Source organism: Pelecanus crispus, chromosome 1 (genome assembly GCF_030463565.1).
Source record: "Pelecanus crispus isolate bPelCri1 chromosome 1, bPelCri1.pri, whole genome shotgun sequence".
NCBI classification, from domain to species: Eukaryota; Metazoa; Chordata; class Aves; order Pelecaniformes; family Pelecanidae; genus Pelecanus; species Pelecanus crispus.
Window position 1 is genome coordinate 25,714,096 of NC_134643.1, and position 24,383 is coordinate 25,738,478.

Genomic DNA, 24,383 nt, shown 5'->3' on the forward strand with positions numbered 1-24,383 from the left:
GCTACATTTCAGGCCAATTACATGACAGAGACGTGCATTTAGTGGTTTAATTTTCTTTGCCAAGCTACATTAGACATTTATTTTCTTTTACAGATAAACTAATGCCACAAACTGAGAGCAGCAATTGTATTGATCATCTTCATTGGGAAGTCCATCACAAAAATTCTTCTTTTATCCTTTATTCATCTGAATTCCCATTTCGAGTGTACTGTTCTACACAATTATTATAGCGTCCTTATTCTGATTTTAGCCTATACTTGGACAGTAGAATGTTATGTTAAAACATGAGCTTTAACATACTACTTTTGAAAAAAAAATTGTTCCCATAAAAGAGCTTTCTACAACAAATATCAGAATGTTGTGAATGAATATGAAACACCAAGCAGCTCTTTAGCTAGTAGAAAACAGTGAGGAAATAAGTCAAATCACAGACTGTATGCAGTTATTTTTAAAAACTATTCTAAATGTATCCCTTTTCCATACAGATCATATTCTTTATATAGGATATAGTTCTTGAGAACTGGTGGAAGTGGAAACTTCTTCATGGATGACAGTCTCTGGAGTCTCCTTAACCCCAAGAGTTTACGTATTTTCAGACGACACAGATGTTTCAATGGGCGAGGATTATCTAAAATAATAGTGAGAGAGAAACAGTGGAAAAATCAATGCCATTAACAATGATTGTAAGCCAGTTCTCAATCTCAAAATATGCTCTAATAAAATTAATATCAAAATCTATTACCTTGGAGCATTATTATTTTGCCACTTCTGAATAAAATACCATTCTTTTCACTTCAGAATTGTGATGATACACAATGCTGATATTAATCAAACTTCTTCTGTCAGATATCTGCTTAACATTATTGTCTCACTTTTGGAAATATGCACACTGTACTCCATCTCCAAAGACCCATCTGAACACCTAAACCAGGGCTTTCTTTAGCATAATCAATGGTAACTGATGAACGATCTCTCCTTTCCCCAGATGCACCTTTTAAAATTTGCATGTTGAGGCCAGCCATGGCACCTTCCATTTCTGCTGTATCAATACGGCACCAGGACCAGACCTTACCATGCTTGGGTGTGTTCAGCCTTCTAAACAAATACTTCTCATCAGAATTTACATCAGTCAGAGAGCTCAGTTAATTTAGCCTTCCTGAACATAACAAAAACTTTCACCACATTTGAAATACCAGTAGTTAAGACTACCAAATTATTTGTACGTTCCTGTGACAGTAAAAAAAAGGAGTTCCTTTGAATGCTTTCAGTAAAATACTGAAGCAAAATTAAATATAGGGTACCAGTTTTAAACCTAAATATTTTTGGGTTTTAACAGCTGGTGTTAAATAAAATTCTATTTAAAATTAAAAGAAAATAAAAAGTCAAAATTAATTCATGCAAAGAGAACATTCAATACATTCCCCAACAGATTTTTTTAAGTTAAGGTGGGTGAAACCTCTTTCTGGTGCCACCAGTGGTGGAAGGTCCAGGCTAATGTGTAGAACTTCAAAAGTAAAGCATACATAAGAAATATTATTCAATTACAGTATTAGTAATGGCAACTCTAGATGTCTATCATGTAAATCAGAGAGAGGAAATGATGGTACACAGATTGCGATGGCACACTCGTCACCCGCCGCCTCAAACATAATGGGATTTAAAACATGCTCTTACGTTAATCCTTGAACGATTAATAGACTTGAGAGATCAAGAGAGCAAACAGAAGGATGGAAGTGTGAGCAGTATTCCTCAATATAAAATGTTATGCCCCATAGCTGTGCAATGACTGGTGTCACATGGGTTAATAAGGAGTTTGAGAAGTACTTCAGTGGTCTTGCTTAACTAAAAGGGCTTCCCACACAACAGTGACATTCCTTATGAGATTAATTCTCACCAGGTGCAAGTTTGCCATATTCCAGTCCAATTAACTAATTCATGACCAGTGGCAATAGGTAAAGATCTGTCTCAACCTGCGGACTGCATGACAGGCACAACCTGGTTCTTAGCTAGTACACATTTGGACTGCTAAAACACTTTGGATGAATGTCACCTGACATAAGCAATTAACGTCTCCTATAATAAATCATAACATCAGTAACTGGTAGTTAGATATTTACCCAATATCTGACGTATCTCTGTCCATTCTTTCTGTGTTTCTAAGACAAACTTAATCTTTGTGCATAAAGGAACATAATCCACGTAATCTATAAAAACACGAACCACTTTTCCTGCTAAATGTTTCAACCAAGGAACAGCAATAAAATCACAGAACTGAAAGGGAAAACACATCAAGTCATAATTTCAAAATCTGTGCAGAGGAATGCCAAAATAACACATTTTAAAGCAATTACACAAGATAATTTAAACAAATTATTAGCAATGACCTTTAACAGTCATAAACTGATGCCTAGGTAGGTTACTTTAAAAGCCATTTTCCTCCATGCTTAACTTTTGTGATCACTTAATTCATCTGGGCAGGCCTGAAGGCCAATAATTATTGTAACATTGCTGTAATTTGCAGCACTGTTTTGTTCAACAGTGATATCTCTTTGGAAACACATCTACTCCATTGGTTAGGATAGGAACAGAAATTCCAGAACCTGCCTCACGATTTCTTAAAACTTCCTTCCTAGATCTCTAATATATGAGCCCCAAACTAAAACCACTCTGTATATAATCTCTATCTCACAGCAGAAAATGAAAAATGGCTGTTTTATTTTTAGGGTGTTTTAAAAAAGGATTTTGCCAGTATGTTAAATCTTAATTCTGCACAATAATCTGGAATGTTTAAAGCTGGCTAATGAAAAGATCAAAAGGAAGAGAAGGAAGGAAGGTTATGTATTTACTGGATTATCCTTTATTACAGAAGAAGTCCACCCAGGGAGAATCTCTTCCTCTGGAGTTGACCACACAAAAGAATTTCCAAAGATATCTTGATGCATACAGTCAAAACACATCTCCACATTATATCCATGATTGAGCAACAGCCTCAGCATCACTTCATCATTCAGAGCATACTGAATGGCGCTGGGGAAATGTGTATCATTAACCAACATAAAGTAGCAATTCACATTCGCTCCGTAAGATAGGAGCAGCCTTACAATTTCATGGTTGCCAGCTCTCACTGCCACAAGGAGACAGTTTAAAGGATCCTTGTTTGGATTTGCACCTGCTTTGAGCAATATTTCGGTGCAAAGAATGTCATTGTTAGAAACAGCAAAATAAAGTGCAGTTTTCCTTTCGTCATCGTAACTATTTGAAATGTGTTCAGCCAAGAGAGTATTGACATCAAAACCATTTTCAATGAGGAGCTCTAGACACTGCGAATTCTGGCCATCTGCTGCTGAATGAACAGGGCTTAACCCACTTTTCTGGACTGCAGTTTGGGATGTGACCGGAATGAGATACTTCAGGGCCCTAAAAAACAGTGAATAGAGGTAGTTAGGCATCGCTTCCCTGCATGAAGAAAACAACCCTCATCCAGCTATGTGCTAAATTACCAGCTAAACACTTTACACAAGAAGATCCAAACACAGAAGCACCAGTTTTGAGCACTGTCAAATAGGACCTTGTGTTTAAGTTGTTTCAGTGGTTTTCACTTAGAACTAAGGAGTATGTTTTGCATTTTGCTTTGTTTATGCTAAAAAATCCTTAAAAGTTAATTCAAACTAATGTAACATAGGCACTTCTGAAATATAAATGATCTATGCATTTGCAAGTTTACTACGCTCTTCTTCAATGTGACCTTGTGCCACACTGTATCTTAAAGAAAACGTAAAATCCAAGCTCATACTCACAGGTAATGCCCCTCATAAGCCGCTTTGTGTATGGGAAGCACTCCTGCCTTATTAGGCACGTTGCCACTTCCTCCATATTCCAAAAGAAGGGCTATGCAGTCTGGATTACCTCCTCCGGCTGCTTCAAACAGTATCGATGCACCATCATCTGCTAAGGCCTGGACATCTCCACCTTGAAGGAGGAGACAGAGTTTACAATTATATCCAAAGTGACTTGCAGATCATCATAAAAACAAGCCCAGAGCACCTTCCTCTTCATTTTCAGATGTATTTAAGTCAAAACTTTACTAAAACAAGAAATAGCTCTTCTGGCAAATTTAAAACTCAAAGGCAAAACAAGAGTTGTACAGATACAAGTTCAAAAGCTCACCTGAGTGGGACCTGCTTTGACTGTAAGTGTTGGAACTGAGGATTTTCAAAATTCTGGTGTATATCAAAATTCTGGCATATTTAAAAAATACTTCATTTCAGTAATTAGTACCAATATAATTCGAAGGGAAGGAGGGAGGGAGGGAGGGAGGAAGGAAGCAAGGAAGGAAGGAAGGAAGGAGAGGGGAGTAAAGAGAAATAAAGAAGGGCAAGAAGAGCATGTATAGCAGTAAGTCCCTCCTTGATTGAAATGGATTGGTATCAACTCTGCCACTCCCCTCACATGCATTATGGAAATGTGTAAGCATCACTCCAGTCTAGCAGGAACACTCATAGATGCTTCCTTTCCTTCCAAACAACCAAATCTCCTCATTCATCACTACTCTTTCTTTCCTTTTCCATGATCACCCTAAAACACCTCAGCAACCAGGCAAGACGTATGCCAGTGCAGAGGTGTATTTCCCTTTTACCTGACTACATACCTTTATGAATAAGATGCTCCAGCACATCACAGTGACCATATTCAGCAGCAACACCTAATGGTGTTACCCCATATCCATCCTTAAGGTTCACATTTCCGCCATTCTTCAGAAGAAGAGCAACAATGTCTTTGCGTCCCTGTTTTGCAGCTTCATGCATTGCTGACCAACGTTTTACACATGGCTGGTGGATACTACAGTTGTGTTTAATCAGAGTGGATACCATTTCAAAAGAGCCCCTTCTTACAGCTTGAAGATATTTAAAAAAGGAAGAAAATAATACAATTACATTTTCAGGTATGTTGCCTTGAAAGTTAAAGGCATCTACTAAGTTTAGAAAAGCTTTTCCTTGTGTACCGGAAATTAAAAAGATTTCCAGTCCTAGAATCTAGGAATCCAATTTACTGGTAAATAAATGGTAATGTCAGCTGCTAGGAAAATCAAGGTAAACCAACACAAGCTGGAAAACATGTCAGTTTGGAGCATGGAGGGTAAAGCAGCACCACTTTGATTCTAAGAAAGCAGAAGCAGGTGTATCACAAGGAAAAGCAACAAAAAAATAACATAATATTCAAATATGGTCCTTACTTCTAAAGTTTGTGCAAACATTACAGTGTCCCCAGAAAATTCCACTTGTGACTTTGTCACCTGGTAACTCTAATCCTCATGTGTACTCAATGGCTGTTGTCAGCCAAAGTACAGTTGACGTCTGTCATACTTAAAGGCCACGTTCTGCCCTTTTGAGGTTCCAAGTTTGAAATTTTCATGGATAACTACATCTGCAAATTATTTACATATAAAATAGTGATCCTGAGTAAGAGTCTAATTTTACTTCTGAACAACCCTTTGGAATAGCAGATCTCTCCACTGACTGGTGGAGCAGCTGAGGAAGATCAGCATCATAGGGTTAACAAATTTAACTTTTATGAATGTCCCATTATATAAGTAAGAAGGCTTTTAAGAGGTAATAGTCTTCATAATTATCCACAATTGCTTTGAAGTAGAGTATTACCAAATGTACCTGGAAGCAGAAATCACCCCACTAGATAGATACTTCTTCAGCATTTACCTTTGTACTGAGGAGCTCTTTAATCCAGAGCTTTAAAATTAAAAGAAGTTACTAAATCATAAGCATCACCTAGTAAGTGGTAAGCACCTGATCCTCTATTTCACTGAGACTAAGATTGAAATGTATGATGCACAACAGTATCTACACCCACATTTTCAGTGCTAAGTGACACAAAAATATAAAAAGCATTAAATAAACAATACTTAGCTGATAAACCTCATTTTCAGGAGTTTGTATAGAAAAATATTTAGGAAAATAAATTGGCATTATAAGGGGAAAAGACCCTTTTCATAAGGTCTAGTTAGCTCTTTGTAGGATTCATTAAAAGCAAATGCTGAAAATAGCTTAAAAGTTTCATAGACTTACAAGTATTGAAAAGAGCTGAAAGAATGCAAAGTAAGACACTGCAGAGGAACCCTCTAGAAATGCCTCAGGGCCTTAACATGCTAATAAGGTAATAGCATCTAATGAAAGTTAACAGAAATTCAGAGAACTGAATATTTTAATACTGATAATTGTATTATATATTGTATTTTCTTATATTGTACTAATTTCACAGATTGATTCTCTTCAGAAGAATGGAGATGTTTCAACATTCAACAGAAAGTAGAAGCTAATATAGCTAAATTACTCATGTATAGTAAAGCTCAATTAAGTCTACCAATAGCACAAAATCTTCCAGAGGAATCATCTTTCTTTAGATTGGGGTATTACTTAGAAATGCAGTTGAAGCTTATTTTCAGCGCAAGAGGGGAGGGAAATGAGATGGGAGATTTTGAAATTGAAAATACCTGCCTACTTCTGAAGAAACCATCCAATAAAACTAAAAATCTCCAATAACCTCCAGACCTCCAGAAAAAGTACATTCAAACTAAACCTTATTCTTGTACCATACTTGCACCTTAAGATGGTCAAATAGGACCAGGTTGGGGTAAAGGTCTTACAGTATCTGAGGACACCAAGAAGGTGCCTTGAACAAAAAAATAGGTCCCATTTTCTTAGGAACAGCTCAGCAATCACCTAAAGCATAAGGAGCATCTTTAAGGGCAGCTCAGTGATCACTGGAAGCATAATGAGTGCTGAACTGAAGGTTGGGTACATTTCACTAAGTGCTGGGCATTTAGTTTCATCTAAAAAGATGACCAGCATCTAAACCCACAAGCCAACAGGAGTACTCGGGTGAGTACTTAGTGAAGGGGAAGTGCTGCCATTCACTTTGCTTAAACCCAGGGAGAGGAGGCAATTACCAATAAGAAGTGGAGTTTCTCCTTTGTCGTTTGTGGTATTGGGCCAAACACCCTTTTCCAGTAATGTTCGTACATTTTCCACAAAGCCAGCTTTTGCTGCCAAAGTTAACGGTGTTTCTCCATCGCATGTTTTGTATTCCCACATTGTTTTATAAGATGCTAGAAGTAAGAAAGTGAGAAAAGATAAAACAAAAACAGCACAAGGCTGTTAATACATATACATATACCAGAAATCCTTAAATGCTAAGTCTTTATGAATGTTACTTGTAATTATGTTTAACTTAACCTAACTAGTACTGCCAAACACACCGAATACCGAACAGTAATTTTTGCTCTGTCTGTAGGTTTCTGAACAAAATGTTAAAAACAGTCCAAGTTCTTTGCTGGTGTAAATTGATGCAACTTTCCCAAAGAGAAAATTTGCCTGAATATTTATACAACGTAAGCAAGATGCTCCATGGAGGATTTGATCATACTTTTTTAGTAAACAGTTCTAGCCTGTTGTTGTGGAGAGCTGTTTATTGTTCTATGATTCTTTGCTGCTCCCCTTATCTTGTGGGATATTTTTACCTTACTCACCATCTAAAATGATTTCAAGTATTTGCTGGATTGGCTGAGCTGCAGCCTCATGCAGTGGAAACCATCCTCTTCCATCAGCTTCATCCAAAGCATATTTGTGTTTCACAAGTTCTTGGAGCCCAAATACTTGACCTTAAAAAAATCCAACAGATAAACAAGATGCAGTTGGAAAAATAATATAAGGGAAGCCCAATTTTGCTAAGGGACTGTTTTATTTTAGGGTTTTTACCTTGCTTTATGGATGTTACAATTTTCCTATTTTCCTCACTAGGTGGTACAAAACTATCCAAAAAAGAGCAGAAAATAGAAAATATAAACAAAAAGTACATTAATTATTTATTCAATATTTTCCATTAGGTTCTCATCTGCACCAACTTTCCTTGGAATACATCAGCTACAATCTTGATGACCCTTGTGACCTCCTAAGTTGCACCTGTACTGTGGGCCTTCAGAGTATCCAAAGTTCTCCAGTTAGGTGCATTTTCTGCCACAGGCTGACCTGATAAATCTAATTTAGTAAAGAATTCTGATGTGGACTAAAAAGCTGTATTTGCCCCACACTACAGAAATGAGCCCTTCAGATTCAGAAACCTTAGACAGTGAATGAGAATGCGATGGTGTCAGAATATCAATATTCACTAATGACGGACAGTTTGATGGTATCAATGGTACCATTTTCACTGAAAAAGAGTTGTAATGTTTTTAACAATACCATTTAAACCTCCATGAGATGGAAGTTAAAAGCTGGTGCCTGCTAGTTCTTTGAGATATTTTGGTGATAAAAGCATATTAAAAAATAGATCAGATTTAATAAAAAGAAAAACCCAGCCAAATAACAAGAGTACCCAGTGGTTATGCTGACAGCCTTCAGTGAAAAGGGAGATTCCAGTCCTACAACAAGAGCCCCATGAGGACCCAAACCTTCATGAGATCCCACAGGAAATGAGGAAAGGTTAACAGTCACCCAAGCCTTACAGTTCTACGTCTTCCCATTTTAGACAGGGCAATCTACAAAATGTATTTATGGGATTATTGCCAAAGAACTTCTATTAAGACAAAGTTTAGCTTTGTTTCACACATACACTTTTCATAAGGTAAATGGCCTGAAAAGCTAAGGGGAGTATTAGTTTAGCCAAGTGAAACTCATCTCCCTAAGCTCTCATCACCCCACGTAGCTCAGCTGAGCTCTACATTTCCTAATCACGGGAACCACTCTTAACCGTAACATTAATGTCACGTATGAACCCTTGCTGGAACACCCCTGCAGGCTTTTTGTTGTCGCTGTTCTGGTTTGGACTTTTCTTGTACACGTATGTATCTGAATACACAGGGAAAGACTGGCACACAGTTACAATTACAGAATTGACAGTACCTGTCATTATAGCTGGAAGATATTGGTGGTTTGGCTCCATTTGATTCTTGAACGCTAAGCTGTATGGCATAGTCAGTGAGCAGATCTTCAACCAAATCTTCTCTTTCGTCCATTTTTTATGGTCAGCTACAATGATGAGCTATTTTGAAATACACACAAAAATATACTGCAAAGGATCATATCCTGCTTAAGGTATTTTTTTATAACAAAATCAGGTGTTTCCATTAATTTCTTTTAATTTAATAATGCTTTGGTTAGTTTACTGCTACTTAAAAATGATAACATTCCTGTTTAAAAATGGTGATAGAAAACAAACCTGGAAACATTTAGTACTAGACAGGCCATTTAGGAAAAGGTCTTTTTTATTGTTCACATACTACGTTTGTCATCTACAAACACTGGACAATTTGTGAACCATAAAAAAGAGACTTTTCCTCTTTAGAAAGCTGTGGTCGTCAAGTCAGTGAATATATGATTTCCCTACAAGCATGAATAATGAACAGTAAACAAAGTTATTGCCTCATGAATGATTCCTAATCAAACACAGGCATTCACAAGGAATTCAAGAACGTAAACGCAAATACATATACATTTAAAAATTACAGACACAAAAAAGAAAAACACTCAAAATTGTCTGAGAATTATTTGCAGAGAGGAGGGTCTGCAGTTCAGAATGAAACACGTGACCAGTTCTAAGGGTCATCACACATCGTACTTATTCACGATTTAAACAAATGTCAAATTATTTCAGAGAAGCTATGAACTAACTTAACTCTTTTGCATGGGGAAAGAGCATTTTTCCCCACTTCCTTCAGCCAATATGGCACTTGGAGCAGGTATAGGATGGATCCACCGACTAGTGCCATTTGGACACAGGATTTCAGCGTGAGAAATCCCATGGCATGTCACTACAGTTTAGGTGGTGACATGTCATTCAGTTCTGAATTTAAAAAAACTTTACTAGAAATTAGTGGGATAAAGAAGAGATTTGAGAGAGACAATACCAAATGCAAAACTTATTTTACGTTAATATAATAATGTGTAAGATTTTGGACTTCATGGATAGGTAGTTGTACAACAAAACATTACAATGGTCCTGTGTCATTAATTATCACTTTTAGTCATCATTAATGTACTAAAAAAAAAAAAAAAAAAAAACCAAACAAAAACCACCTGAACCACTTGCAAATCTTGTTTTATTTTTACATTGCCAAGGCATGGTCTAGCAAAGCAGACTAAAGACTGAGTCTGTGCTACTTCTGCAGTCATGAAGTTTAATGGACATTCACAGGAGCTTGATGCACAAGCCCGGGTGATGGTCAAGGTGTGCCAGTTACTGTTTTCAAGATGTGAGAGTAGTTGGAAAGCTCAGTGGATCAGTAATGGAGTATGTCAAACCTTTTAACTGTAGTCACCAGCTTAAATTCAGCCTGCTCGTATCACCAACTTTAGCTGTGGATTATGTTCACTATGCTTTTTGCTAGCAATACCACATCAACCAAACACCTTGCTGGTAAATTATAATTGGAAGGTCAGGAAAGTTGCTTTTTACACCCTCTTCCTGCAGGTTCTTTAAGTGTAAAATGTGGTATTTATCTATCATAAAAGTTATATAAGGAATAAAAGGTTAATATATGGATAACTGTACCTACCTACCTTTTCACAGGTGAGGTTCGGGTTTTGCCAGAATTTCTCTGTTTGATTCAATCTTAGTAGTCTAACATGTTTGGCCTTTAATCAGACTGTGGACACCAGATGTTGAATTTTTTTTTTAAACAATTAAACTACTATTCCCACAGTTTATGTAGTAATTTACTGTATCTACTGCATAGAACACTTATGACTGTCAAAGTGTTGCACAAATATTAAACAATTATACTAATCATCTGTTGTACGTTTCTCCCAGAACAATCATTGTGGGGTGTCTTAGTCATTTTGCAAATAGAGAAGGAACATTGTAGAAATTATTTGGAGGCCATTTTCTGAAAATGATCTTCAAAGGAAAGTGCTAATCAGATTTCTTTTTAGACTAATTTGTACATTGTTCCAGTAAATAATAAGTCAATCAAAGTACCATAGCCAATATTATAATCTTATCCACAAATACTTTACTACTTAGTATGTTATGATAAAGCTTGCAAACCAAAATTAAATTAGTAAGGGCTTAGAGTCAGATTGTCTCAGAAGCTAAAGGTCTCTTGGATTCAGATTCCTGCATAATGCAGATTCTCACCTCTTTCAACACGTACTGGAACCATGGCCCAGGTTTTTATCTGCAAGGACAGACGATCTGAAGTGGAAAAAAATCCCCACTTCAGTCCCATTTTCTTTGAAGGAAAAAATATACAACTTTGGTCTTGACTGCCACCTCTGACTGCAAAAAACACTTCCACAAACAAAAAAAATTTCATGGGCACATTTTCTTTTTTGGCGTAGAAGAATAGACCTTTATGCTGTTCATAACAGACTGATTTTCTCACGGGTTCTCTGTTCCTTCCTTTTGTGTCTCTAATCAAGGCTTCAGCATAACAGTCCAAAATCAGATTTCACACACAAGACAGACTGATGGAAACATTAAATTATTACTCTACCCTTAACTGGTTTAGTGGTGGACTTGGTAGTGTCAGGTTAATGGTTGGACTGGATGATCTTAAAGGTCTTTTCCAACCTAAATGATTCTATGATTCTATGATTCTATGAACTGGTCAGCACAATGCAGACACACGTACCAAAGTCTTTCAGATACTGCCTAATGTTAAATCTGCTGCACGTCATATTAATGCTCAGAAATTCTGGAAGTTATGTTTTGGCATACTGTTTAGGTAGAACTTCTCATGCAAAGAAGGATGTCTGAAATGACCAAGAGCATTGACTGACTGACATCCCGTTGGACAGGATGGACAATACGAACTTCTCCGTAATTCCAAAAAACAATGATAATGATGTTCTGAAATCCTTACAATCAAAACAAGCTTATGAAAGCCTATCAAGTTTGTTGCAGCAAAAACAAATTAATAAAAAGTGCTTTTTTTTTTTTTAAATACAGTTGCTTTATGCAGAAAGGAAGGTGCCCCACATCAAACTTCCAAGGTGTAATACAAACCATAGAAACTTTAAAAAGCTAAACAAAATAAAGCAGCTGACCATATTTTTTTCCTAAATGCTGCCACAAGTTTCTTATTAACCCAAATGTAAATTTTTCCTCATCAGCAATAAGGCCATGAAACAGCCTCTCTTCCTCATCTCTTGTTGGCACTTGGTTGACAGGCAGAAGAATTCTGAGTCAAGGTGCATTTATCTTCCTATTTTCATAAACACTCTTCTAACTTTGATGGCACCTTAAAGCTCCCATCATTTAACCCACAAATATACGCTCTTCTGAAGACTGACAAACCTTTTGGACAGCAGAGATAAAACCTCTCTTGGACTAGCAGTTTTAGAAGTGTATCTCAATAAACATATCTACAATCTGTTCTTGCCATCAGCTAAAGGAAAGTACATTTTGGAATAAATGTAAGACTTCACTGGCAGACGGAAGGTGCTCCTAATGAGACTAAACAGTTCATTTACGTAAGACAATTTATTAAGGAAAAATGTGTAACATTCATAATCTCGTTTATCCCACAGCAGCTTAAACACAAACAGAAGCTACCCTCCCTTTCTTCCCATTTTTCCTTTTGTTTCAGAAACCCTCCATTTGAAGACTTCATGCCATTGCTGAAGTTTTTGAAGCATCTTTTTTATGAATCATGCTCAGCCTATCAGACCTGCATGGATGGACCTTCATGTCCTACAGAAGTTGCTGTCCTTAGAAGAATTGAGACAGAAAAGTATTATATTACAGCCCATCATATTATACTTACCCTAGAGCCTGAACCAAAAAGACTCCTGAAGACTTATACAGGCCTTAGATTAGACCCTCACATTGCAAACTTTCTGAAAGAAGGCTGCTTTTATGTATTACAGTATCTTTATGACGATGTTCACATACGGTTTAGTCCTGTGAAGTGACCAATACCCTCCAACATCACTGGTTCCAAGAAGAGTTAAGAGCACAGAGCATCTTGCAGGATAGTCATTTAGTAAGAAAATCCTTTTATTTTCATAAAAATGGTACCGCCTTTCTAGCTCCCCTTTCTCTCCAAAAGATTAGAGGAAGAAATCAGTTTACAAGTCAACACAGAAACTTGTTTTCTTTTCTCTGGTCATATAACTTCCATACCCATTTGGTCACCTATCTCCTGCTTTGCCGTATTCCCCAGACTGATTATGCCACAGGCAACATAAAGCTCTGCTTGAACACAGACTGAACCAGAAAAGTCTCAGATAAGCAGTGTTTCAGAATTGTTGTGCGTACTGTTTTCAAATTATCTTATCCCACAAAAATTAATAATATATTAGAAAGTTAGTAAGGTAGCAAGTGACTGTGACATGGTAGAGTAAGTATAAGGCAAACAGCTCAGCACAGCACAAGTGCTGGACACATTGCCAGGGGTCTATACATGCTTCGAGAGCCTGATTTGCTATATCACTGCTGGTAATACACTGCACTGAGGTGACAAGGTCCGACTGAAGCGTGGATGATCCACCAGGATCACAGTGGAATATAACAGCATGGCTGGTACACTCAGCAGCAGCAGAGACATCCCTGCTACATTACGTGATGTGGCAATGAAAAGGCTAAAAAGCTCAGCAGCAAAACCTTCTTCCATTCACCTATGGAAGTTCTGCAATTACCAGACCCAGGCACTAGATCACTAGAAACAATTGCAAACGCTTACTCTAAACGAGCTTTACTTTTTGTATTACCAAGAATATTTTCCTTAAACAACATTTTGAGTAGTCTGATATTTTTCTCTTTTTTTTTTTCTGTTTATGCCTGAAAAACTAGGTATTACTTCTTGCTGTTTTCCTTAGAAAAAAGTTTTGCTCTCTTAAGTTACTGTTTTTTCATTGAAAAATATCTGAATTACTTGCTAATCGTGGAAGTTGTGTCTTTCCTTGGAAAGAAGTGTATCAAGCAGTCATTGCTTTTCAACACACAGGTATAAAATTAAAGTTATGAGTGTTAATATTATTCTAATTTCTTATCCTTAAAATAAACTAGACAATCCTAGCTTTGCTCTCTATAAATAGAAGGCCCTTAGGCATGCAAAGAGGTTACTCCTAGCAATAAAATAATTAAAAGCAGTCTAAATTTGGACTCAGTCTATTAAATATTACAGTTTTATACTATTTCTCTGTTAGTCTAATTGGCGAGCATACCATATATTCTCACCTTTTCAACCCATTATCTTGCCACGGTTACTCTGGGGCCTGCATTTTGAACAGCCAGGAATGGTGCCCTGCAAGCTGTGTCCTGTGATACTTCTAAAATTAAATACGCAGTTGCTAGATAAATTAAGGTCTGACCTTGTACAACTGTAACATAAGCAGACTCGACCCACAGGAAAGTATTACACATGACTTCTCTAAAATCCTGTCAAATATAACACGAGGTCTGGATGGTATAATAAGATTATCTGTGCCCTCATTGGTTCAACAACTCTCATTGAAAGAAAATAAATTATTTGCCAACTTAGTCTCAAGGGCTACATTAACAAAATCTGGTAATATATTTACATAAATTAAAACAAATCTGAGAAGGTTTAGCCTTTAACTAGTTGTAGATCCCGCCATATTACATCACCAAACACTAATAATGTCTTTCTCTGAGGCTGATACAATGCAAAGCTTTACAGATTCAATGACAGCCAATTATAGTACTTATTTGACTAGATTTAATAACTTAATTAATTGGACAAAGAAGTAGGAGGCACGGCACCACAGACAGCAGTGATGCAAAAGCAGAATAACCCAAGAGTCGCATCAAGAATAGCAGTACCCAGTAAGGTAAATCACAAGAATGGGATGAGGAAGAAGCTGGATTTTTTTTTTCTCTAGCTAGACATACATATCACTGATGCAACACCTGTCTTCCTTTGGTTTTAACCAACTAGTTACTACCTTTACCAAAATGAAGAGACAAAAAGGGAACATAACAAACCGAAACAACAAACTTCCAACTTATCTTTAATTGTTCCAATGACATGAAATTGTACACTGTGAACTCCTCCGTGCCCCATGATTCACTTGCATTTATAGAACCATAAAACTGTAAGCTTAACTAAGGCACTACATGCATCTCATCTTTGGACACAAGATCAAGAAAACCATTTAATGATGATAAATAATATTCATTGCAACTTCTTTTGCCAGTGCGACCTAAGTAAGCGTGCCGAGCCTCCAAAAAAAAGCACAACAGAAGCAGACAAACAGGGCTGAGACGCTGCCCTACTGTTGGCTAAGAGCTGATTAGAACAGTAATATATTCTTATATAATAAAAATATCTAAAATCTGTATTTATAATATGTATAAAGAACACAAATGTTTTAATTGCTTACCTTGAGTTCTTTCATTTTCTTTACATAACCAGGATATTATCAGAACTAGTACATACCCATATTACAAGCACGATATTCTTTTGCTTTTCAGATCTTTTTAGTACCATTTTGCATTGCTATGTAAACAGTGTCTGACTCTGTCTTACATAGCTACTACTAATAAATCCATCAGTCAATTATGTTCCACCCATGTAAAGCCAGAATAAATAAGACTCTTGCCCAGACACCAAATCGTACGGCAATTTGCAAGACTTCACAGTGAGATAAATTCATTGGTGAGACAAAAAAGGGAAGAGAAGTCACAGCTATACCAAGGCCTTCTTAGGGTGCCTACACACTGTATATTAACACACAGGATAATACTCCAAACAGAGTCCCCAGTGTTAAACAGATAATAAACTGTGAAACGTTGTCTGGGTGGTTTGGGGTTTTTTTTTTGTGGGTTTTCAAAAATAGGTAATTATTGTATGTACTCTGATAATACTTCTTAGGTCTTAGAGTTGTTATATTTTAAAATAAATTATGTATTGAAACAGAGTTTGGCAATTTGGGAAACTTCCTACTGTATTACTTCTGGATTGATTTAATGAACTGTCTCATCAGCGTGGCTTACTGTTTTTTACTCTTTGTATTAGGATGTGGTAAGGACACCTACATTCTTGGGTTGTCTGAACAGATGGTTAGAACTAGTGTTTGAATGATGTGAACTGAGCTAATTTGGCTAAAGAAGATCGCCAGGCACAGAACAATTTGTGCTGTGGTCTGTTAGTGTAATCAGGAGATAGATCATCTGGTTGGACCATAAAAGAGATGGGAAAAATACAGGGATGATCCAATAAAAAAAGGCTGAAATTTTTAAAGGTCTCTCTGATGCAATCACAAAGAACACCCGGGAGTGGAGAAGCACAAAGCCTGAATTCTGATATAAACTGTATTAACCACTTTGCTTTAGTTACGGAACGGAGGTAGTGCGTTTAGTAGTCTTATTAAAAAAACTGGCTTTCAGTGAGAACTCTACGATATTCTGAAACTTGGTTTGTTGGGTTTGCTTACCAGTTATGCAAAAGAGGAGCTCAAGAGCAGGCCAAAGGAATTATAAAGAAAAATTTGGCCAGAATAAATACAATATAAAGTTATAACACAATTATTATCAAATCTTACTCACTGTGCAAAACTCACCCTTTAAATTAGCAGTGAGGTCATAAAGATAAGACTTAATATAAGGCCAACTGGATCTTCAAACGAACATCATGTTTACCTCCACCTGTAATTTAAACTGTCTTTATTACTCTTTTCTCCCATTCTATCTCAAGTCCCTTAATTGAGTTTTCTACTTTCTGTCAGTATTTTACTGCTTTTTTGCTTTATCAACTGATCACATTAACTCATAACAGACTATTTGCCACATTCTATTACAGTGATCCTTATTTTTGATTCTGCAGTTAATTAGCTACTTTTAACACAATTTCCTGGTCAAACCAATTTCACAGCTAAAATTCATAGAAGGTATATGCATGGTTCTGCTTATTAGACAAATTCCAGAATACTTATGACTATTCCCTGAGGCAGAAAGTTATCAACCTCAGGAAGACCTGACTGATAAATACATGCACATAAAACCCTGTAACATAATAATTTTGCTAAAAAATATATATATTCTAATTGTTTATAGGTTTCTGTATTATTTCTAAATATTCCCAGGCATAAAAATGCTGTTATACACTGCATCACTTATCAATCAGAAGGTATTTATTTTTTACATGTATGTAAACTAGAATTCAGGTACTAGCTTCTGCAAACCCTACATATGTAACTGTTTCATGAAAGAATGACGGAAGCTGACACATACTCAAATCACATCTTCTACACCAAAAATCTCACCTTGAGTAGACATAAATAGCTTTATTTCCAAGTACACATCACACAAAACTGCTGTCAGCAGCTACCAATCATACTTCTGAAGCTTCAAGGCTTGACACACTTGTTTGACTCACAAAAGGGAGCTTTGAAATCAACTCTGAAGGCTGGATTAAGCTTGGACTCTGCAAAACAGTTTGGAAAATAAAACAGATCAAAAACTATGAACCTGTAATAGTTCTGAGAACTCATTACCGGCAGTTAGTTATCACCTGGCAAAAATCAGTTGATTTCATGTATTGTCACCAGCCACACAGAACACATCAACCAAATGTGTATTGCGTCTTTACTAGAAACATGCTGAAATTATAAATGCAACACACAGCGCTTACGACTTCTGCGTGATGCATTTCTAGTAACAAATCTGTCATGAGTAGTATTCCTTATGTAGAAACTGCCAAGTTCTGCAAATTGATCAAAAGCAGCCTTTAGCAGTCTCATGTGGACAACTTCACTAATAGAAAACGTTTATATTTAAAAGGGGATATTCAAATCTACGTGTAAGTGCAGCAAAGCACGAGCTGTGGTGTACTGCTATAGCACACCCAGCTCATCTAAAAGCACTGGCCTCCAAACTTGGGCTGCCTTCTGCTCGGACACCACTGAGTAAGCACCGCGCACGGGCCGCCCTGCGAGGGTTTCAGGGACACGGCTCCCAGCGAGCAGGCCCAGCAGCCTCTCCCCACGCAGGGAGAAGCACAGCGGCCGAGACCAGGCCACCCTCCGCCACGGCTGGGCTGCCCGGCGCCACACGGGCGGCTCCACAGGCAAGGCCCAGCCGCCTGCCCGCCGCACCACACAGACAGGCAGACAGGCAGACAGGCGGCTCTCCTCAGAGGGGTAACCCCCGCCGGGCCGGGCCGGGCCGGGCCGGGCCCAGTGCACGGCCGCCGCCCGCTGCGCGCATGCGCTGGGGGCGCGGCGCGCCTCTGCGCACGCGCCTCTGCCGCCCCCCCCCGGTGCGGCCGCCGCGCATGCGCGCTCCGGCGCCCTTCGCCGCGTCCTCGAAGCGGCGGCCGCAGGCGGCCGGTGCCGCGCATGCGCCCGGCTGCCCGGGGGCGGGGCGTGTGGCTCAGCGCGGCCATGGCGGGGGCGCTGAGGAAGGTGAGGTCCTTGAGGCGGGCAGCCCGCCGCGGCCTCGCCCTGCGCGGGGGCTCCCTCCCCGCCGTGCGGGCTTCTGGGGAGGGGGGGCCTGAGGGGGGGAGCGCGGCGCCCCGCGGGGAGAGGGCTGAGGGGAGCCGAGTGCTCGCGGGGCTGCTGCTGTAGGGGAGCGGGCGGGCCCGCCGTGCGGGGAGGGAGGAGGCGGGTAGGCCGGGGTTCCTCCCTCCGGGAAGGCGCTCCAGCGGCTGCTCGGTAACGCGAGCCGCTCCCGCTTTCCCTCCCCGTGCGCGCTGGTCAAAACGCTGCAGATCGGTGGGGTGACGTGTGTGTGGTGGGAGGCAGGGGCTGATGCCACAGTGTGGCCCTTGCCAGATGTATGTTGAGCCAAAACAAAATAATCAGATAGCGTGGAAGCACATGCCTTGGTATATTAAATGTGTTTATGCTCTTTATGCAGACCACTGGGCTTGTAGGCTTGGCTGTAGCTGAAAACCCTCATGAGGTATGTCACGCGTCTTGTTCTGTATTTAATGGAAGTTGCCAGCGAGATCAAAGGTTTTTGCTATGTATTTGCATATGTAGGTATGCTGTGTACCTTAAAGCGGTGCCAACTTAATGAAAGTGTAAAAATGTTCCAAAGTGATAAGGGAAGAAGGTTAATTCTTAAAAGGTTTAATTCATATCATTGGGAGTTATTTTGCACATGTACTTTTCTGTTGCATGTGCTGATTTCAAAAACCTTCTTTGTGTAAGTACTTTTAGGAACCCATATTTGATTTTTCTCATCTCCATTGCAAAAACAAAGAACTCTTTAAATTCAGTTCTTCATAAATGTAATTTCTGCTTCGCAGGCATACAGATGTCTGCTGCCTTGCTGCGTTGTGTTTCCAGCAAGTACTGAAATAACTTACAGCTATACTAAGGGGTTACACTAGTCTTACATGATAGAGGCTAACCATGTGGTGCAAAGCCACATCAAGGCCCTGTGACGGCAAGCACTGTTGAGACTGGAATACTAAAGTGGTTCTTGGGAACCACGTTAGGTGGTTCTTGTAGCGATTTGGTACTTTCTTTTCACCTCCTCAAGCTCAGTAATGAAAGTATGTTTGCCACATCTTGCTTGCTTATTCAGGAGGCATGAGCTTTGAAAGGACTTCAGTAATGCCACAGTTTGTCAGCTTTGAAATTTCCCACTATGCAATGATTCTATTTGAAAAATGCTTTTACCACCAATAGTTAGGAATACTGTCATAAAGAACCATTGAAAAAAATCATTACTGTTCTGTACAAATGGTTCTAGCTGAGTCTACAGCCTTGTCAGGTGCCTTCTGGGTGAACTTACTACATTTTAGGTTTTTTTCAGTGACTTAAAGCCAAAAGTCAAGAAATCAACAATGCTTTAGTTGGAAGTATAGATTCTGTGCCAGTCCCCTTTCGTTTCCTGGTTTTTCTTTGTATTTCTTTGACTGCAGTGTTCTGCTTCTGTTTCTTACTGTTCCTGTTGGACATCCATTCCTCTTCAGTTAGATACAGTTGCCCAGCCAACATATGGCCCAAAAGTTGCAATTTCTTCACCCCAATGTGTCTTTTATCACTGTGTTTAAATCCAGCAATAAAAGTTTCAGGTTTTAGTTTAATTTAAATCTGTCTGTCACTCAGAACTTTGCACCAGCATGAGAAGTGCCAAAAGAAAATATAATCTCGTTATGCTTTGGTAGCTTATGTGCTTCTTTGTATCTTTCCGAGGTAATTTGTCAGAAACTGATGGGTTAGATGTGAATTTGCCTCACTTTTAAAAAGTATGGTTAGTATTAGAAACACAGCTTTTATTGTTTCCATTTTGCATCAAATGTACTTCAGATTGCAATTTTTTTTTTCTTTTTTATCTTTGAGGAATCTGACAGTGGTAATTTACCAGTCCTGATAAATCCCAGTCTGACCCAAGACAGAGTTCTGTGGTTCAGACTTACTTTGTTAATCCTACATTTCTGAATTGAATACCATAACCCTCTATGTTTTGTGTATAGATAGTTAGCTAGTAGGTTAAGTAGGACAAGAAGTTAAATAATTCTAGTTGTATATTTTAACCATGTCTTGTGATCACGTCAGCGCCTGCGAATACTGTACACAAAAATCCTTGGTGTCCTGCAGACCATTCCCAAAGATGCAGCATATAGGAAATACACTGAGCAGATTGTAAATCAGCGATTTAATTTGGTGCAAACGGTAAGTGCAGTGCTGTTTCATAAATGTTACACACAAAAAGATTTTTAGGATGAGAAGAATGATTTTCAAAATGACTGTTTTTCAGGAGTATATGTAACTTTCAGGTGTCAGTTCAGAAATAACTGAAGTCTTGAGGTTTATTTTTGTTACTGACTGCAATATTTTGATGGTCTATTAAAGAGTTGTTAATTTCTTATGTTTTCTGTGAAAATTAGAAGAAAACGTAGTTTTCTGAAGATTCATAGAACAGCAGTAATTTCTACACACTTGCACAAAAAATGCACTTGCTGTTATCAATGTAGGATCTTAGCACAATCCTTGCTTTTGATGTTTTAAAACACTTTTTGGTACATTAAACTATGCAATACTGGTATTATGTATTTAAGGTGATAATTGGAAGGTTCCATGTCATTTTATAAAAAGATAAGATAAAAATCTTCTTTCAAGATCGATACTAAAGCCCTTAGCTGCTAATTAATGGATGTCATTAAATAGTATTCATTTTTTGTATTTATCATTGAGAGTTTGATGATGATATCCAATAAGAAAAGTGTGTGAGATTTCTTTGATAATGTCAAATAAGAGAAGCGAGCTACTTTGATGGTAGTTTTGAGGAAGACTAGAGTATGATCTGGTTAAATTACTGGTTTTATGCTTTATCTGGGCTTTCTACTTCTCAGTAAAACTAAACATTTGTTCATATGTATTTAAATACACAGGAGACTGATGTGCAAAAACTAGAGGACAAACTGAATAGTGGTCACATAGAAGAAGTCATTGTACAGGTAAGGCGGGCAAATTTAAGGTTAGGTTCAAAAGGGAGCAGCAGTTTTCAGCATTCCTTTGACTGAGCTCCTGTTCAGTTTTCAAACTGGCAGTTTTCCATATCTTCCTTTGCTGCAAAACAAACAGTCAAACAGGGGGAAAAAATCTGAAAATGAATTGTCATATAGCAATTGGGATGACTATAAAACCTAACACAATTAGATGTTTGCTGTATTATGCTTACATATATACCATGTGTACTTCCATTGCTTCTTGCAGAGTCTAAATCAGTGGAAAGGGTGGAAGATGATTGAATAATATTGGGGGATAATCCAGATAGACTGGAAAATATCATGAAGTCATCATTGGGAATGACTAGGTGAACAGACTGTCTGTTTGGGTATTTGGAGGTGATTCAGTATGGTTTTTTCAAACAAAAATCAAAATTCCCAAAACAGAGTTCCTTTTGATATTTATAGATGAAATTTGTGGTAGTCCCTGACCATGATAGGTAGTAACATCACCGAGGTAATGAACTAAAATAGAGGTAATTTAATACTTTGGCAATTGTGTAGAATTTAAGAATTTGTGTGTGGTGTTTATTAACAGGCTGAAAATGAGCTTTCCCTGGCAAGAAAAATGATACAGTGGAAACCATGGGAGCCGCTAGTTGAAGAACCTCCTTCTGACCAGTGGAGATGGCCAATATAATTTTCAAAATGGTGTAACCTCTTGAAAGTGTAAAAAAAAAAAAAAAAAAAATTAATTATTAATCTATTGTTACTGACAGTTGTCTTTAATTTAAAGATAATAACTTCATAACCATGTTTTGTCCTAATGTCCACTAATCTAATGTCCAGTAATCTAAAGACTGTTTCCAATTTCTTGCACAAAGGGTTTTAAGAAAATTCTTCAGCTGTTGTACCACCTTTGGTTTATTTCCTTTTGTAATTTATTATTAACAGGGTATTTGTGCCTCGTTCTCAGTTATTTTTATAATCTGTATGTTAACAAATACAGATATTACAGGCCTTTTGAAATCAAAATCAAAGTTGTAGAAAAGTATGATCCTGCCTTTCTCTCCCACCTTTGGTTGTGTATTTTTGCCAGCCGCTGCCAATGCCTTTATGAGCGTGCAGATACTGAGACCAGGGGTCTGATGTAACAAAAACTAGGCTTACCAAAAATAACAGTTTTTTAGATTTCAGGTGAATCACTGTCTTGAACTGGCTGACTTTGCCCACATAAACACTAATTCTGACTCGGGGGAAGTGCTGGCAAGACCCAAGAGTGGAGAGGTGAGGGAGAGAAGGAAGACTACCCCGTAAGGAACAGGTGTCTTGGTTAGCAGGTAGGTTACCACGCTTAGCATAATACACAGGGCACAAACTTTAGTATTGGAGTCTTATAAAGGCTTTGTGTATAAACATGTATACTTCATAGATTTACTTGTATATTACTGATTCAGACCTTGAATATTACTTAGCAATATGAAAAAAAATAGTGGATCTTTCTTGACGCATCTGGGTAGGTTCTTTCAAACATCTAAATGGAAACAGTGGATGCCTCTTCTGAAAAGTTTTGTTTACAGATTTAAGCTTATGACCCCCAACTAAAATACCCAAACTAGATCTGAGGATACTGTGCAAGTTTGCCTTTACTCACATTTTTTCAGTACTGTTAATAAAGTTCTTGCAAGTTTAAAGATAACAATACAGCTGTATGGCAAAAATCTGCGGTTTGTTAAGCGTTTAGGATAGAGTGCTGCTGCACTACATTACATAACATACTTTGTCATAGCTGTTTTTTCATAGTTATTAGACCTATAAGTTGTGACATCATTATTATTAATGATTAATTACATCTTTATATAATATTTCATACAATCAAGGTATTAGGGGAGTAGGATAGTGGAAGAGAGAAACAGTAAGTATACGTAGGGTATTGACTCTAGCAACTGTTTTCACTGCATTCACTGCAACTATTATTACTATACTTACAGAAGTTTTTAGATTTTTGAAAATTTAAAAAGTGAAAAGTATTTTGCTTCATTGGTTGAAGGCTTTTTCAGTCTTGAAAAAGGTAGAAGTTGGTGTCTTCTGAGATAAAACCACTAGATGGCATTCCAGAAGAGGACTTTGCTAAAGTTAACAAACACAATTTTCACATGAGAAATATTAAAGGATTATAAACTTGAACGGGGGTGAACAATGTCAGATGAGAAATGAAGATGAATGGTTTTAGGTAGTAAGTATTGAGCTGATGTGAGAGGAAGAAAAATAAAAAGTAAACAAAACCCCCCAAAGTCTAATATGAATGATATTGGCATGCAATACTTGGGGGGTGGGGGGGGAGGGAACACACGACACGAAGTTGCCAGACTATGGTGGCAACTATTGGAATTCTTTCTACTCTTTCATAACTGAGACATTAGTTGAACTCTCTTTTTGCTCACTTATTTTCTCCACTTCTAAAGCCATATTTGTCGTGGGGCTTACAATAGCTCTCCTAAAAGCTCACGAGTTCTGTTGCAGGGGAGAGGAAGTCTCTTTTTGGTCCATTGCTGCTGAAATTTGATATCTGTTCTTTTAAAACTGAGTTTGTCTGATCAAAGGTGTACTTGCATCTTCTTCCTTTCACAAATGCACAAATACATCCTCAGTACAGACACTAATATAAGTTGAGGGGATTTTTTTTTTTTTTAAGAGCTGTAGCTCCTAATGTATATTCTCAGTGATTTTTCTGGTCTATAAGTGTTTCTTTCATGTGTCTCAAAATAGGATCATTTTCTCAATCTTTCTATCCAAAATACTGGATTAGCCTTCACAAATGCTTTAATTCAGGAATCAATTAACTTGAGTCTTAAAAAGGTTCTACTGAAGCCAACTCTAGGAATTGTTAATAAGGAATTTTCAGCTTTCTCAGCTTTTTATCAAATTCTCAGAATGTGTTACAACTTCATTATTTTATCATTGGTTAAATTTGGTTTCATTATCTTAACATAAATTAATCATCTGC

General features: G+C 37.9%; 2 protein-coding genes across 6 annotated transcripts; one reads left to right on the forward strand and one right to left on the reverse strand.

Annotated features, from left to right (window-relative positions):
- Window positions 1-455: 455 nt before the first annotated feature.
- On the reverse strand, window positions 456-9,025 carry ASB15 (ankyrin repeat and SOCS box containing 15). Its single transcript, XM_009486323.1, has 9 exons — window positions 8,913-9,025; window positions 7,770-7,822; window positions 7,541-7,672; window positions 6,962-7,120; window positions 4,649-4,894; window positions 3,798-3,969; window positions 2,847-3,417; window positions 2,118-2,271; window positions 456-628 (listed from the first exon to the last, which is right to left on the reverse strand). The coding sequence occupies exons 1-9, from the start codon at window positions 9,023-9,025 to the stop codon at window positions 456-458; spliced, it is 1,773 nt and encodes a 590-aa protein (XP_009484598.1).
- Window positions 9,026-18,349: 9,324 nt separating this feature from the next.
- On the forward strand, window positions 18,350-22,689 carry NDUFA5 (NADH:ubiquinone oxidoreductase subunit A5). 5 transcript variants are annotated; one of them, XM_075719676.1, is made up of 5 exons: window positions 18,350-18,377; window positions 18,832-18,876; window positions 20,484-20,600; window positions 21,320-21,385; window positions 21,975-22,689. In XM_075719676.1, the coding sequence occupies exons 1-5, from the start codon at window positions 18,357-18,359 to the stop codon at window positions 22,074-22,076; spliced, it is 351 nt and encodes a 116-aa protein (XP_075575791.1). In that variant the 5' UTR covers window positions 18,350-18,356; the 3' UTR covers window positions 22,077-22,689. The 5 variants fall into 5 exon arrangements, with proteins under 5 accessions (XP_075575791.1, XP_075575798.1, XP_075575806.1 ...); XM_075719683.1 differs by having other exon boundaries at window positions 20,526-20,600; XM_075719691.1 differs by lacking the exon at window positions 21,975-22,689 and adding an exon at window positions 21,645-21,750.
- The last annotated feature ends 1,694 nt before the right edge of the window (window positions 22,690-24,383 follow it).